This window comes from Thrips palmi, unplaced genomic scaffold, assembly GCF_012932325.1.
Source record: "Thrips palmi isolate BJ-2018 unplaced genomic scaffold, TpBJ-2018v1 HiC_scaffold_18, whole genome shotgun sequence".
NCBI lineage: Eukaryota > Metazoa > Arthropoda > Insecta > Thysanoptera > Thripidae > Thrips > Thrips palmi.
This window is the reverse complement of record NW_023144627.1, coordinates 8946699-8963672: the sequence shown is the minus strand read 5'-3', so window position 1 is coordinate 8963672 and position 16974 is coordinate 8946699. Positions and strand designations below refer to the sequence as shown.

Sequence of the window (16974 nt, the reverse complement as noted above, 5' to 3'; positions counted from 1 at the left end):
ACCAACAACAGTAGAAAAGAGAGGCGTTGTGGGAGTGCGAGAGAGCGCGCCGCGACGGCGCTGGCGGCGCGGCGGCGCAGCGCGGCGGAGCGACAGAGACAGCGCTGAAAAAGCGAAAGACACGGTGGTGGGGGACTGAGGGAGGTGGAGCTTTTGCTGTGGCTCTGTGGTAAGTCAGAGTGGTGGGGAAAAATAGGAGAAGCGGGGCGGTGGTGGCGGTGGTGGGGGAAGGGGCAGGGGCGGTGGGGAGAAAAATCCGGCGCTGCCGCCGCCGCTGCCACCACCACCACCACCACCACCGCGGCGCGGCGCGCAGCCGACACTCCTGCATGTGGCCTGGTGGCGTGGCGTCGAGCCTGGCTGGGCTGGCCGGCATTGAGCAAGTCTTCGGGGTTGGGGTAGCCTGGGCAGCCGAGAGCAGCCGAAGCGAAGCACAGCGAAGCGGTCCTCCTCCAGGCCGGCCGATCCGACCGCTCGGTCGCCGCAGCCCCGCGCCGCCCCGCGCCGCCCCGCAGGACCTCGGCGGCAGGACGGCCGCCCGTCCGTGTTGTCGTCCTCGTCCAGTTCAGTTCGTCTGCGACCATCGACGAGGCCAGGCACGCTGCGCGGCGCGGCCTGCAGTGCCGCGAGTCCGGCGTGTGTCCGTGTGTTAGTGCTGTGTGTGTGAACGTGTTTCCCGTGATATGCTCTGAGCGGAGCCTCAAAACCAGTGTCCCAAATGCATCTACCGCCGCCCGGGGATTTAGTGTACGACATTCGCCGGGCGAGTCTGCCGCACCTCAACAACAACAACAACAAGGAGGTGGTGTCGAGCTACGAGGCGCGCAGCAGCAGTAGCAGCAGCAGCGAGGCGCCCGCCATGGCGGCCACCACCACGGCGCCGTCGTCGACGGCGTCCGCGTCCCCGCCGGCCCAGGACGCCGCCAACGGCGCCAACGGCATGCAGGTGCCGGACTTCTACTCCGGCCTGCACGAGGCCCTCCAGGAGTACCACGGCGAGCTGGTGCAGACGGGCAGCCCCGCCGTGCTGTGCTCGGCCCTGCCCACGCACTGGCGCTCCAACAAGTCCCTGCCCATGGCCTTCAAGGTGGTGGCCCTGGACGACGTCCCCGACGGCACCCCCGTCACGGTCAAGGCCGGCAACGACGAGAACTTCTGCGGCGAGCTGCGCAACTGCCAGTCCGTCATGAAGAACCAGGTGGCCAAGTTCAACGACCTGCGATTCGTGGGGCGCAGTGGCAGAGGTGAGTGCGACACGCAGTGCAGCGTGGAGGCCGGGGAATTGAAGGCTGGGGCACGGCGTCGGCCGCCCGCCGTCGCTGAGAACCGACTTAGAACCGAGCCCGCGTTCCGCGCCAAGGCTTGGCCGTTCCCGAGGTCCTGCACCCCGATTCCTCACTGTGGCCGTCTCTCTCGCACGCCAACAGGTCGCGCCACGCGTGCGAGAGAGACAGCGCGACGACGGCAATCGAAATCGGCCCGTCCAGTGGAGCCCGCGGGGCGCGGCGGCTCAAGACGGCAGTCCACCACCCACCCACTTCTAGCAGCGCTTCGGCCGCGTCGCCGCCTCGGAGACGTTGACGCACTCCGACGCCCAGCGCGTGCGCCTCAGCGACTGCACGATAGGGTTGCCAACCTCAGCCTGGCCACCAGGCAACGCCTTGGCTTTGCTCTCGGAAGGTTGCCTCGTAGGCAGGCTGAGGTTGGCAACCCTATCGCCTGCCCGTCCTTTGCCGATGAGGGCGGCTAATCCACAGTGCGTGCTCGGCGCAGTCCAAATAGAGCGGCGCTACATAGTGCGGCGCGCGGATTTTGTTTGCATTCGTCGCAGTGGCCAGAGTTTCAATTATTGAAGTGGGGCCACGCCGAGGGCCACGCGGCCGCGCCGGCCCGGGGTATTTTCAATTCCGCTTCATATTGGCGATCCGGATGGATCGGCCAGCAAACAAAGGTGGCCAACTATGATGGGCAGGGCGGTGGAAAAGGGGGGGGGGGCGATAGGTGGCTGAGTACCCCCGTAGAGACAGCTCAAGTAGCTTTCATCTAGCGTTATAAATGGTTCCAATAAAGTTCAGGAGTCTCGCCGCTCTGTCTCTCTCCCTCCTGATCGCGGTGGCAGTGTGTGAAAAACGACACTGTGCCAGTGCTACAGCCCCACATCCCTCCAGACGGGGTGGCAGAGCATGGCAGGGCATGGCAGAGCGTCGCGGGGAGGGAAGGGAGGGCGCGGCGTGGCACGGCACGGCACGGCACGGCAGCCCTCACAGCGTGGTTGCCGCGTCGTCCAGCAATCAGTAGCACGCGTTGCGCCATCGCGGGGGGCGTCACCAAACGAGGACGATAATGATCGAAGGAGCTTTCGAGCTTGGCGGGGGGCGTCACCGAACGATAATGAGCGAACACGCGCTGCGACATCGCGGGGGGCGTCACCAAACGAGGACGATAATGATCGAAGGAGCTTTCGAGCTTGGCGGGGGGCGTCACCGAACGATAATGAGCGAACACGCGCTGCGACATCGCGGGGGGCGTCACCAAACAAGGACGATAATGATCGAAGGAGCTTTCGAGCTTGGCGGGGGGCGTCACCGAACGATAATGAGCGAACACGCGCTGCGACATCGCGGGGGGCGTCACCAACCTCAATAATGATTCCAAATTGTTTGCCTACCGAACTGCACCGGCACCGTTTGGTTGTTTGTTCTATTTTCGTAAAGCGTCACAACTCGTGAGTATATTTCGCGAGATCTCGAAACTCGAACTTCGTGTACAGTCGCGCAAAACATATTCCAGCCGTACACTAAATCAATTACGCTCTCTCCCTCTCTCTCTGCCTCCCTAGTTACTCACCCCTTTTGTGCGTGTTAATGAATCCGGCGAAAGAGTCGGCCCCTTTATAGTGGAGGCACTGCGTTTTGCCAAATGGCATTTTCAAACTTCACCCCATCTGGCGCGCTCGCTCCGCCGCCTTCTTGAGTCGTAATGAGTGCGAGCGAGACGGCGCAGAGCGGCACTTGTTGAGGGGCGGTGCCTCTTATCACTCCCTTATCAAGGCGCCCCTACAGTGCTGCCAATTACGGGGTTGGCTACGCTGCGGCAACGCTGCCAACCTTCTGCTTTCTGTTGTTTTCGAGTAACCGATTGATGGAAGGTGGGCAAGCCATCAGTGGGCCAGAAGACCGCTGGAGGAGGCGGCCAAAACTCTAGGCGCGTTTTGAGCTCCAGAGTCGCTAAGCAGGACTCGAACTGAACGTGTGACCTCACCAATAGATTGCTCTCCGGACGAGGAATCCATTGGTGGGGTCACACGTTCCGTTCGAGGCCTGTTTAGCGACTCTGGAGCTCAAAACGCGTCTAGAGTTTCGGCCGCCTCTACTATTCTTCTGGCCCACTGTGCAGCCACGCCGAGCAAACATTTGGGAGCCTCCTTCTCGCTAAGCCGCGGCGCTGGCTTGAAATAGAAAGGCCCCCACTAATGGGGCCCCTAATCACCCTTTAAGGTTAAACCCCTTTTTCATTCACGCTGGTGGCGCGTCCGGACCAATTTTCGCCTTATTTGAAACGGGCTGCAAAAAAAAGAAGTGAGCCAATTCGGACTCTCATTTCCGTGAGTGCCGTTTGGGGGTTGTATTTTGTAGGCGGTGACGACTGGACCCTCCGGCGGCGCGGCCATGGCGGGGCTAAGCGGGGCCGGGGCACTGCCGGGTGAAAATAGATCATGTTCGCCTTCCTATCCGGAGGGAAGGGACCGGTGCGGCTAGACTGTGTGGGCGGGGCGGGGTGGGGTGGGGTGGGGTGGGGTGGGGGTGGGGTGGGCGCACCCCAGCGTTATGACGAATCAGGATGAATCACTACCCCTAGGAGTGCTAGGGGTGGCGCGGGGTGGCATCGGAGTTGCTGGCTGGACTCGCGCTGCTTTTTCCGCGCCGAGCGGCGCGGGTCGAAACACTTATCTAGTTTTTAACTTGACGCATCGGTTGAGGAACGTACCGACGTGGTTTCGCCCCCGTTTGCAAACCGAAATTTGCGTCTGAATTTTGAGTCACGTGACTCCAGCGAATCAATTCAGAGAGCCATTTGAGCCACTTATTGGGACACCATGGAAGTCCCAATATATTGAAGCGACGTGTGTGTGTGTGTTTATGTGTGTGAGGGACACAGAGAGAGAGAGAGAGAGAGAGAGAGAGAGAGAGAGAGAGAGAGAGAGAGAGAGAGAGAGAGAGAGAGAGAGAGAGAAGGGCGGCGGAGAACGAGGGAGTTCAGGGTTCGCAGGGTGGCGGTACGTACTGCGAAAAAAAAAACGGAAAAAAGCTGTCACAGATTATTAAGCCGGCTCCGCGAGCAGAAAACGCCGAAAGAAAAAAAAACGGTCTGACCGCGGGCCGGCTCCGCTCCGGGTCGCACATCGGTTGGGTGTGATATCGGACTTTAGCGCGCCGAACGGGCGAAAAAAAAAGAGAGAGAGAGAGAGAGAGAGAGAGAGAGAGAGAGAGAGAGATATGCAGAAACAAAACAAAGGCCAGAAAAAAATGGCTCCACCGTCATGTATTTATTTTGCGAAGCCATCGGCCGTTTCCCCTTGCTGCCTTATGACCCCATTCCGGAGAATAACTCAATGAGGCTGGCCAGGCCGCCGCGCCACTCGAAAACCAACAACAACCAGGTGACCGCGCGATAAGAACACCCCAGCCATTCCGCCGAGGGTGACCCTTTCGCACTGGTCGTCGTTCTTTGTCTCGATGGCCGAGCGGTTAGCGTGCGGATGATGCACGCCGATGTGGCGGGTTCGATCCCCACCGTCAGCGGGGCTTTTTTCCCGCGCATTTTCAGTTGTTTTGCAGGCCGGCCTGTCACGCGCGCGAAACAAAAGGCGAACCGGCCATTTCCGGCGCCCTGTTCCCCTTCATTAGTGAAGACAGTGCTCGTGTAGGGGCGCGGCGGGGGCGTTCTCACGTCACGCCAACCGTAGTGGCGAGCCGGCGGTTACCCGCCCCGCCCCGCCGCGCCCCACCGCGCCCCGCTCAACAAGTCATGTTTCGCTACACATTTTCCGCACAGATTCCGCTTGGCTGCCCCCTCGCCCCAGGTGTCTGACTGCCGTGTGTTCTGTCCTCAGGGAAGAGCTTCTCGCTGACCATCGTCATCAACTCGTCACCGTTCCAGGTGGCCACCTACATGAAGGCCATCAAGGTGACGGTGGACGGCCCGCGGGAGCCCAGATCCAAGTCGAGTAAGTACCGCATTTGCCAGAGGACCGGTGGAGGCGGGCAAAACTCCAGACGCGTTTTGAGCTGCAGAGTCGCTGAATGGGACTCGGACCGAACGTGTGACCCCACCAATGGATTGCTCTCCGAACGAGGAATCCATTGGCGGGGTCACACGTTAGGTCCGAGTCCCGTTTAGCGACTCTGGAGCTCAAAACGTGTCTAGAGTTTCGGCCGCCTGGTACTAGCCTCCCCAGTATTTCTTTCCGCCCTGTCTTGGGCCCAGCCCACGGTTGGGGAACAGAGGGCACACAACAGCGACCGCAAAAGCTCCACGAAACGATTGCCCGGGAAACAAAGTTGGCGGGGCGCTGTGCTGCGGTGTAGGGGCGGGCCCCGGGCGGGCGAGAGAGAGCGATGCTTTGAGCGGCCGATCTATTTTTTTCCCCTTTCCCTCGCCCTCTCTCTGTCCAACCTAACAAATCCCATTGTCTCCTCGCGGAGGCCGACCGTTCAGTCTCCACGCTTTCCCCCACCACCGCGCGTGTGCTTGCAGTGTACGCCGTTCTAATAGTGCATCATCTGGGCCTCCCGCGTGCGCGCGGCGCACAGTGGGCCAGAAGACCGGTGGAGGCGGCCGAAACTCTAGACGCGTTTTGAGCTCCAGAGTCGCTAAGTGGTGCTCGAACTGAACGTGTGACCCCACCAATGGATTGCTCTCCGAACGAGGAATCCATTGGCGGGGTCACACGTTCGGTTCGAGTCCTGTTTAGCGAATCTCGAGCTCAAAACGCGTCTAGAGTTTTGTCCGCCTCCACCGGCCTTCTGGCCCGCTGTGTTTCGCAGTGCAGCAGCACGTCATCCGCCGCGGCGCGCCGCGGGCACGCTCCACTGTACGTGACGTCGGCGGCCTCGGCTTCCTCGTCAGACACACTGGCAAACGACGAATGTCATAACCCGGTCGTTGCGACGACGCCGGCGACGCCGAGGGGGCACCGCCCGCGGCCTGCAGGCTGTCTCTGTCGCTCTGCCGCTGTCGCGCGCGTGGGTGCGAGAGAGACACACGCTCGGCTGGTGGCTGGCTTTGGGCTGACGATTCGTCCTCAGCGGCTGCACTGCAAAGCACACACACAATGCCTAGAAAATTATCAAAAATTATCAAAACGCCAACATTTTCGACTAAACATGCTTTGGTTGATGTAAGCAAGCAGGAAAGGCATGTGTGCGTGCGCGCGTCTTCGGGGAGGGGAAGCGGTCGAGAATATCCGGAAGGGAGGCCCCCGCCGCCCCCGAGGCCGCCGTCGACCACAAGGGCTGCCGCGGTGCCGCCGCCAGCCCCGCCAGCCCCGCCGGCCCGCCCGGTTGCTGGTGTTGACCATACCACGGCGCCGCGTCGCGCCGCGCACCCAACATGTTCAACACCAAGGCCCTCAAGCTGGCCGACGGCGGGGCGGGGCGGGATGCGGCATGCGGCCGGCACCCAATCATAAAATGGCTAAAACGGTAAACAAACACGCTTACACTGCCGTGGCTGAAGTCCCGCAACTGGCCTTGGCGTTGCCGGGGGTACGTCGAGATACGGGGCTCTGCGGCGCCATGTGGTGCACTGTGGCCGTGGCCCCCGCCGCCCCCGGCCCCCGTCCGGTGTCTGTGGTACGCCATGGTGGCTCTCAAAAGCGCCGCGCGCAGCGCGCTCTCTCTCGCACTCTTTGATCCCCGTAATCTGCTGCTATGAAGTGGTGTGAAAATCTTGTTTCGGGGCAATGTGCGCCCCAGGCAGCCAGCCAGGCAGCCAGCCAGCCCTCATGAACACCGCAACCGGGTGCTGGCTTCCCCACCCCCGTCTCTCACCCCTCGGGTGTCGCGCTGGCGTCAGGTGGCTCTGCCATGACGCGCGGAAGCGGGCCCGGGTTCAAATACCACCGCCTCGGTCGCCTTTGGCCAGCCTTTGGGCCAGACTTTTGGCATCTGCGGCTCAGCCCGGGGTTTACGCTGCCCGTTTACTTTGTTTACAACACTTTGATCCGCCCTTGCGAATTAGAGCGGCTGTAAACTAACCGTCGAGGCTACCCACTCGCCGGACGGACGGACGAACAGACAGACAGACAGACAGACAGACAGACAGACAGACAGACAGACAGACAGACAGACAGACAGTCAGTCAGACAGACAGAAAGTCAGACAGTCACACAGACAGACAGACAGACTAACGTGGTCAGACTGACAGCCACGGGCCAGGCGGCGGGGAGTTGAACGCTGGAGCCCGTTGTGGGTGACTGCGGTGGAGTGGCGGCCCCCGGGAGGTGTTCAAACTCCGCCCTTTCGGAGCCCCTCTGGGGTAGCGACTGCACACGCATTACTCCTTGTTCGGCGAGAGAGCTCCGCTCTTTTCAGAGAAGGGAAAAATGAGCGGGTGAAAGGGGCCGCAGGGGTGCGATGTGGGTCGGCCGGAGCGAGACAGATTGAGAGAGAGAGAGAGAGAGAGAGAGAGAGAGAGAGAGAGAGAGAGAGAGAGAGAGAGAGAGAGAAAGAGAGAGAGCGAGGAGGTTAGACCGCACCGAGGGGATGTAAAACAGAACAGGGGGTGGAAAAAGGGGTTGTAACTCTCTGGCGGTCAGTCCCGGACGACCCTCAGCGCGCCCCGCCCCGCCCCGCCCCGCCCCGCCCCGCCCCGCCCCGCCCCGCGCCCCGCCCCGCCCCGCCACGCCAGGGGCCGTGCACACAAAAGAATGTGAGCGGGTGGCAGGCGCGAGGCCCACGGACGTCCCGGTAGACAATGAGATAAACAATTAGGGGTGAAAGAAATGGCACACCGCACCGGCGCTGGGGAAAGGTTGCCAGCACTGTTTCTCTGACTCTTGCCCTCTGCTTGCAGACTTCCACTTCATGCCCGGGCACCCCGGCTTCGGCTCGCTGGCGAGCATGTTCCCGCCGCAGTGGCTGGACGCCGCCTACCTCAGCTACGCCTGGCCCGACTACTTCCGGCGGCCGCCGCAGCTGCCGCAGCAGGCGCCACCGTCGCAGGACCCGCTGTGCAAGATCCCGGGGCTGTGCCCCGTCAAAGGTGAGGACCGATATCCCGATCTCCATACCTCGATTCCGTGTCGTGTTGACAGTGGGCCTCCGGACGCGTATTGAGCTCCAGAGTCGGTAAATGGGACTCGAACCGAACGTGTGACCCCACCAATGGATTGCTCTCCGAACGAGGAATTCATTGGCGGGGTCACACGTTCGGTTCGAGTCCCATTTATAGCGACTCTGGAGCTCAAAACGCGTCAACAGTTTCGGCCGCCTCCGCCGGTCGTCTGGCCCACTGTGTGGCGGTGGTGTCGCCTTGGCCTACCGTCGTGCTATGCGCCCCCTGCATGCCTGCGGGGCTGTGGTCGAGGCTGGCTGCTGTTAGGCCGAAGCGGCTGTGTGTGTGGACTGCCGACACCTCGTCGCCCAGACCGCGCTGACCGCTAGTCCGGCCCCAACAAAGCCACCGCTACCCGCACCGCCAAATCCCTCCCAACGCGGTAGCCGCGCGGTCTGCGCCGCCCGTTGCGAATCTCCGCGACGCGGGTTCAACGCCCGACCGGTGCCGACTCCTTTTTTTATTTCTTGGGTGTCACGGCCGCGTGTCGCCTTGCACTGTTCTTTTCTCGGCGAATTATCCCGTCAGCCTCCAATCTGAGAAATTATTAACGGATGTTTACACCCGGCGTATATATTGGCCGACCCGGCCGGGGAGGCTGGCGACGCGGCGCGACGCGGCTGGCGAGGGTCGGCGTGTCAACGCGACCTGACAAGGGTGAAAATATTGTCATTTTGCCCCCACCCCTCGGCCTGGCTGGCCTGGGCTGCCCGGTCGCGGTGCCGTCGTGCTCCTATTACCTTCGCTGCCCATTTGTGTCAATATCTCCCCTCTTTTTCGTTTTGGCTTCGCCGTGCTTTCCTTTTTCCCATGGTTTTACACGAGGAGTACTGCCGGCCCGCCGCGCCGCGCCACGCCCGTCGCACGATTGACCCTTAATCATTCACGGCCCGTTATGGATTCCGAGTCGTTTGGTCGCTCTGTCTCTCTCGCGCCCCCGCGGGCCCCACCGAGTGCGAGAGAGAGAGACAGAGTGCGGTCGGCGGGCAGGGCAGTCACTTTGGCGAGCACCACACTGCTTTCCGGCAAGGCCGAGCCCAGAGCGTCAGCTCCAATTTGATCCCCATTTTTGGCCCCGTCGTTGTCTGTCTCGTCGGCAGTGCCCCGGCAGTGCCCCGACAGTGCCCCGGCGAGCCGCGCTGACCTGACATGCAAATTGAATGACTCTCTCCGTCAAGGAGGCCCTCCGGCCCTGGGCTGCCCTCGGCCCTCAAGGGGGCCAATAAGGGTGGCGGCCGTCGTCGCACAGTGGGCCAGAAGACCGGTGGAGGCGGCCAAAACTCCAGACGCGTTTTGAGCTCCAGAGTCGCCAAACGGGACTCGAACCGAACGTGTGACCCCACCAATGGATTGCTCTCTGAACGAGGAATCCATTGGTGGGGTCACACGTTCGGTTCGAGTCCTGTACAGCGACTCTGGAGCTCAAAACGCGTCTAGAGCTTTGGCCGCCTCCATCGGTCTTCTGGCCCACTGTGCGACGTCCTGGCCGCCGTCTTGCACAACGACAACCCACTTTGGATCGCTCTTGAGATTCCGCCGCTTGTCTTTCAATGCGACCGCGCGCAACCTCGATCCGCGGACTGTCTGTCTGTTTGTTTGCATGTCTGTCTGCCTGCTCGGTCTGTCCGTCCAGCCGCAGCCCGCCCCGCTGCTGCTGGGTCCACCGCGGTTCGATACAAACCCACTTTATAAGTCGCTGCGGGGAAAGGTTGGACCGTGCTGGTCGCCCGGTGTGCCTTTCGCGTACTTTGGCCTCCCCCTCCCGCACTCGCCACCCCGCTCTCTCTCTCTCTCTCTCTCTCTCTCTCTCTCTCTCTCTCTCTCTCTCTCTCTCTCTCTCTCTCTCTCTCTCTCTCTCTCTCTCACCCCGCGAGCCACGCGGTCGCAGACGGATCCGCAGTTCCCAGCACACGCTCAGAGAAAATGATGGAGCGGCAGCTGTGGCGCGGGGCGAGGCGGGGCGGGGCGGGGCGGGGCGGGGCGGGGTGGGGGCGTCTCGGAGACCCGCTGGCCCACTGGGGTTGCTACCCCAGCGCGCCCAGCGCCACCACCACCCTCCTGTCACAGGGTGTCCCTCGACGCGTCCGGGGGTCGTCGCGTAATGAGTGCGTCCGTCTCTCTCGCACTCGTGTGAGGGGACGTCCGTAAGCAGACGCCCCTTTTTTTCGACCGGTGACGCCGATTCAAAGACGGGCCCCGCGCAGGTAATACACTCACCCCCTTTCTCTCTCTCTCCCTCTCTCGTCTCTCGCTCTCTCTCTCTCTCTCTCTCTCTCTCTCTCTCTCTCTCTCTCTCTCTCTCTCTCTCTCTCACTCTATCTCTCTCTCTCCTCACACACACACACACACACTCACACACACAAGTGAGGTGCTCTGGGGCAAAAATGCAGGTTCAAAAGTGCGGCCGCTCTCGAAATGAAAGGCGGGAGAGAAATTGAGGCAAAGTTTCGCAGCGGTCCGAGTCGGGCGCGGGCTGTGCGCCGCTCTGCGCGTTCTGCCCGCGCCGCGCGTCTCGTCTGTGAGCGGCCAAGCGGGGCTGGATATTCAGGTGCAAAGAGGGGAAAAAAAAGGCGAAAAAAGAGGTCCGGCGCGCGATTTTGCACGTGCTTCCTTGTTTCGCGCGGTTGGTATGCCTCGAGGTATGCGGTCACCCGGCGGCGGGGTTACCCGCCACCGCCCGCCGCCGGGTCGTCAAACACGGTTTTCGCACATTTTTTTCCGACGGCATATTTTCGGCTTGTGGCGCTTTGCTCCATCGAAAAGCGCGTTTGGAAGCTCTGGCTGTTGACAATCGGCGCGGCCGGAGCGCGGAAGTCGGACTGCAAAGGCATTCCCGACTCGGCCGGACTCGCACAGGAGAAACCCCTTTGTAGTGTACCCACCTCTTTCCGCGGGGATGAAAGCACGGCTCGCTAAAGTTTTCTCCAATACAGCCAACCTTTTTTTTCCTTCTCTCTCTCTCTCTCTCTCTCTCTCTCTCTCTCTCTCTCTCTCTCTCTCTCCCCCCCCGTTGTTTTGCTACCTTTATGAGCGCGAAGTTGGCTCGAGAAAACCGGTGAGCCTCAGCTTCCCTTTCTAGCTCTGCTGGCTTGGCTGCGGACATTCCGTTAGCAGACCAAAATGCCACTCTCGGATCGCTTCTGTCTAAAAGCGCAGATCAGCTTTGACGTATCAGTCCCTCCCCCTCCCCTCCCCAACCCCTCCTTTCCAAAAACGGAGCCACTCGGAAAAATTCGCTGTCAACAGGACTTTACTTAGGAAACCAACTGAATTTTAGTCGATTGATTTTCAGTTTTTGTGGAGGATGTGCGTGCAGTGCGCTTGAAATGTGTCTAACGTGCCGCTCCCCCTTGTTCCAGGTGACCCCGCCCTGCCCGCGGACTTCTACCCCGGCCTGCCCCCGGCCGGCCTCCCCTACGGCGCCGCCCCCGGCGCCTACCTGCCCGGCCTGGGGTACCCGACGCTGCCCCCGCACGCGCCGCCCCACGCCGCCCCCGCGGACCTGCTGGCGGCGTCCTCGCTGCACAAGTCGCCGCACTCGGCCTTCTCGTCGGCGTCCCTGCCGGCGCACCCGTCGCCGCTCGGCCTGGTGGTGGCCACGCCCGCCACGCCGGACAGGACGTCGTCGCCGACGTCGTCGTCACCGCCACCGCGGCGGCGGCGCGCCTCACCGTCGTCGCACCGCAGCGGCGACAGCAACAGCAACCACAGCGACTCGGGGAGCTCGGACGCCGAGGAGGTGATCGACGTCGTCAAGTCCGCCTTCCAGCAGGTTCGCCCCGCCGGGCTGCACGTGCCCGTCGCACTCACCACGCCGCCGTCCCCCGCGTCGCCGGCCGGCCGCGCGCTGCCCCTGCCCACCGCCACCGCCACCAGCCCCAAGAGGCCGAGGACGCCGACGAACGAGCGGTCGCCCGCCGCCGTCATCGGCTCCACGGAGTGCCACAAGAGCCCCGTCATCCGGCCGTCGCACCAGCAGCACAAGCACGTCTGGAGGCCGTACTAGGACTCTGTCGCCCTCCCTCTCGCACCGCGGTCCAACCCCATCGCCCAATCAACTCATTTTGGCGGCAGCCCACTGTGTCTCATATCTTGTATTGTAAGACGTAGCTTTAACAGCGTGGGCGGCTGGCGCGAACCTTCGAAACCGGCTCTGTGTGTTACAAAACTAGTTTGTACTCGTCCTGGCTGTGATCCTCTCTTTGCAAGGCCGTTTCGAAGTTTCGGTGAAGTGTCGGTCGGGGCGCCCGGTGCCCCTAAAGTTAACCACCCCTCCCTCTATTCCAAAGACTGCCTGCTTCGACGTGGCAATGATACTGTGTACCTACATTTGTATATATCAGAATGTACATAGTGTATATGAGGAGAAGTAGCAAAGATGCACAAACACTGTAAATCAAATAATTATATGCCCAACATCAAGGGAGTTATGTAGAGTGGCTCGTCATAGTTTTTTTTATCGTCCATGCCAGTTGGATTCCCCAGCGTTGTAGTATTCCTTCAAAATTAAAGGATTCGGTCATAAATTAGCTTTGTACTGAATTAGATGTGATGGATCCTGTATTTGTACCAATTAATGTACTGTCATATCTTGAGTGAAATTTGTAGATCATATGTCTACATTTAACCACTGAAATTTTATGTACCGCACTTAATACCGTATCAAACTCATAGTCTAAGTCACCCATTCCAGAAAGCTTTCACTCTTCCTATGGAGAATTGTTTTGCTTCTTCGTGTAAAAAAATTGACCTTGCGTAGTTATTTTTCTACTAAGATGAGCCCAAAATTTGATGTTATCTTTACCGTGGACGCATGTCTATTCTGTAGCATTCGCCCCAAACAAATTGTGATATCCAAAGATTATATAAAATATCATTTTATTATCATAGTTATGAGAGTACTGTAAAAATAAAATTAGTACAGAAACTTTACACATAGGACTTTCTTTTTCTTTTTTCCTACAAACCAAAGAAAGGAAAAAAAACTGGAAAAATTTTCTTACGACAACCGTGAGTCAAATTTGAACACCATCAAAAAATTCAAAAACACACTGCTAGAAAAATTACGAAATTGGGTAATGCTGGTGCATGGGCTGGTGCCCAAGGGGTTGTCGACACAATTCTCTCGGCGGCCAAAGTGGCCCATCCAGTGTGCTGTCGGGGAGCGCGGTCTGTGGGGCCCTCTGTCTTGCGGACTTGGCAACACCACCGGTACCAGACACCCCATAACACTGATCACCGTCGCCGGGCAGGCCTGGCGGTAGCCTCGCAGCAGGTGCCGAGCCTCGGCCGCCATCGCCGTCCTCGCGGAGGACCGCAGCGTCCACAAAGTGGGTTAGCAACAGCGAATAAACAAGTCATAATAAAAGCGTCCCGCGGACGGCGGCCGCGTCCGAGAGGTCCGCGTCGTGGCCGCGGTGCGTCCATGCCGCCGCGTGCCGCCGGCCCCGGGGCGCCCCGGACGCCGCCCTGCTTAGCCATTCCACAGCGGCGTTCCGCCACTCGCGAGAAACATTTCCCGAGAAAGATTTTCCGACGAGGCCCGTCCTGTCGCGGGGAAATCTTGCGGAAGTCCTGCGGCAGGCGTGCGGAGAGAACGCGGCAACGCGTGCACGTGAGGGGCCTGCCAAGGCCGCCAACGCACCGGGGCCAACGGGGCTCCGGGCGCGTGACGCCGCGGCGAGGGTGGCGGGTTCGAGTCCCGCCGGGGCCGGGGTGATTTCGGCATGGACGAGTGTGGCGGATGAAAAAACGGATGAAAAATTCAGGTGAGGACGAACTAGTCCGCCAAGGCCGGCGCTGGCACACTGTGCGCTGCCCGTTAGGTTTGACAGCGACGAGCAGAGCGTGGCGGTTTCAAACTTTACAACACGGCCCCACACTGTACACTCGGGACGCGGCGGACGCGGCACGGTCGGCCCCTCCACCATTAATTTGCACGGATTACCTTTTCTGCTGCCACATAATGCCCCAAACTGCTGCCCCCGCCTCCAACCCATTCGCGCCCCGCGGCCGCGGCAGGCGGAAGGGCTGGTACACTTTTCCAGCTGGCGTGGAATTTCGGACACAATCCACACTCGGAACGCCGCCACGCCGCGTTGGGGTTTTCGCGCCAAGTTGTTGCTTTTTGTGTTGCTCTTGTCGGCCCACTCGCGCGGGAAACAGTTCCGACGTGTTCCGACGCAACATAGCAAAGTCATTCTCTGCTTCCGACACAAGAAAATCTGAAATTTTATCAACTACAAAGTCTTCTTTGAAATCTCTATTCAGGTACGATTGATGGTGGTAATAGAAAGACGGAGGAGGGATCACGTGGAAGGTTTTGGAAGTAAACTAAAAAAAGCTGGTACACTTTGCCAAAGGGTGATGGCTGGTAGTTCATCGACCCTCACATACCGTTTCATTCATTTTTTCCGGTAAAAGTGTGGGCAGCCAAAAAAAAAAAAAAACGCCGGCCTGTTTTCTACAGTCCAGTTAGGGGTATTGATAAAAAGAAAGCCAAGGCAGGTTCCCGGTACGCGTTGCAGTGTACGGCGGGGGTCCTCATTTTTCCACCGAAATGTAGCAGTACTTGTCAAGGAAGCCCGCAGCGCGGGTTGCGTTACCGTCTTGTTTTTCTCCTTCGAAAATGCCCGCGCTTCCTTCTTTTTTTTGTCGGAATGCACACAGGGTGCAGTGGATGCACCGATCTGCAGTTTAGTTGGGATTGCGGCGGCGAAAGCGCTTCGCCTGCACTGTTAGTGACACGCCGGCCATAAACAGGGCCTGCTTGTAGAGGTCGGCGACGTCGGCGACACGCACAGGACCACAGGCTTTATGGGGGCAATGTCGTTGCCCAGAAAATTAATACCACAGTAAAAATAAAAATTGCAGCGGATTGCAGGCCAAGATGTTTGCCCAGCTGAGGAATGTCGACCTGCAGATGATTCCGAGAGTCGTTTTCGTCGCTCTGTCTCTCTCGCACTCATAGGGCGTCCCGTGTAGGTGCGAGAGGGACAGAGCGACGCGGGCGTGATGTACACTCGGTAATTAACCGCCTGGTCTCGTGGTACTCACCAAATTGAACCAACAACAACAGCAGAAGACAAAAACAAGGGCAACACATGTTGGAGAAGGGCCCGAAGGGCTGCACAACCCTGCCAGCTGCCCTCGTAAAGGGCATGGCCGTAAAGCGCGAGGGCTGGGGTGTCTTCAGGGAGGCGGTCAAAGTCCCGGACGCGTTTTGAGCTCCAGAGTCGCTAAACAGGACTCGAACCGAGCGTGTGACCCCACCAATGGATTCCTCGTTCGGAGAGCAATCCATTGGTGGGGTCACACGTTCAGTTCGAGCCCTGTTTAGCGACTCTGGAGCTCAAAACGCGTCTAGATATTTGGCCACCGGCTATTTTTTGCGGGAGAAAAACGGGTCGTGCCGTCGAGGAATTCCGGCGGGGTTTCGGTGTACTGGCGGCCAGCTTGCCCCGAAGCCCGGCGAAGCCCCGAAGGCTCGCTGAAGGGTTGTCGTACCGTTATGTGTTTGCACACACAGGCCTGCCAAAGTGGCCCCCGGGGGACGGGGGGGGGGGGGGGGGGGGGGGGGGGGGGCCCTGGCCAGCCGATGCAGGTCAGAAATCTCTCTCTCCGGTGACAATGCCTGTCGCCTTGACGAGCCTCGCTGGAGATCATTAGCTTTGCGGTGCAGTGCCGCGGGCCGAGTGCAACACAGTGCACCACGGAGAAAGTCTTTGCCAAACCCAACTCCCCCCCCCCTTTTCCCCTCCTCCTTTCTTGATAGCGACCTTGATGCTGGAGGCAGGCACCAGGCAGGCCAAAGAGCAGCGTTTATGACAGCCCATTTTATAGGGCCTCCTTTTTGGAGTCCTTTTTGAGGTCTTTTTGGGGGTCGCAGTGCGTCGCAGCGCGTCGCGGGGACAGTTTTCACGCCAACCCTCTCTTTTCGATTCCTCTTTATAGCGTTTTGTCCCCTTGGGTGCGTTGCGCGGGCCAAGACGAAAGCGATGTAGTATTTGTTTTGTTTTTTTTAGATTGCGTTTCAACGGAAAGAGCGGTACTCTTGTTACCTTTTTCATTTGAATTGCGCGCAGGTTGATACCTACACTGCTTTCCTATTTTTCTATCTCGTTCCGGGGACTGATCTGAAGTCCAATGTGGTTCGCCGAGCTGGGGAAACCATTGACCCAGGCCGGTGCCGGGTTCCATCTCCGGCACCATCGAAATTTCAACGATATTAGGGGAGATATTGCATCAGATCGTTCGATTGCAGTGAAATAAGAGACTCCGACGCGATGAAGACAGGGCGGCGGGCTCACTCGTATGCAGCGGCGCCGTACCGGCGAACGCGAGGCAACGGCGCGCCGCAACCCGCAGCGCCATCTAGCGGCACTCGCCGCAAGCAGGCAGGGCGGCCGCCCCGCCGTGCAGTGCAGGCGCCCAAAATCCCGAACGTGTGACCTGGTGTGGCCCCACCAATGGATTCCTCCTTCGGAGAGCAATCCATTGGTGAGGTCACACGTTCGGTTCGAGTCCCATTTAATCCGGACCAAAGGGTTTATTTTGGGGGGAAAGGCCTTTGGGGCGAAGGGCCCCCCCGGCCCCCAAATTTCAAATTTTTGGTTTCCCGCTTTTTGAGGGTCCTGC

General features: G+C 59.8%; 1 protein-coding gene across 1 annotated transcript; it reads left to right on the top strand.

Annotated features, from left to right (window-relative positions):
- Positions 1–339: 339 nt before the first annotated feature.
- On the top strand, positions 340–13275 carry LOC117645167 (segmentation protein Runt-like). Its single transcript, XM_034385152.1, has 4 exons — positions 340–1244; positions 5114–5227; positions 8077–8265; positions 11697–13275. Exons 1-4 carry the CDS (start codon positions 719–721, stop codon positions 12341–12343), a joined length of 1476 nt encoding a protein of 491 aa, XP_034241043.1. The 5' UTR covers positions 340–718; the 3' UTR covers positions 12344–13275.
- The last annotated feature ends 3699 nt before the right edge of the window (positions 13276–16974 follow it).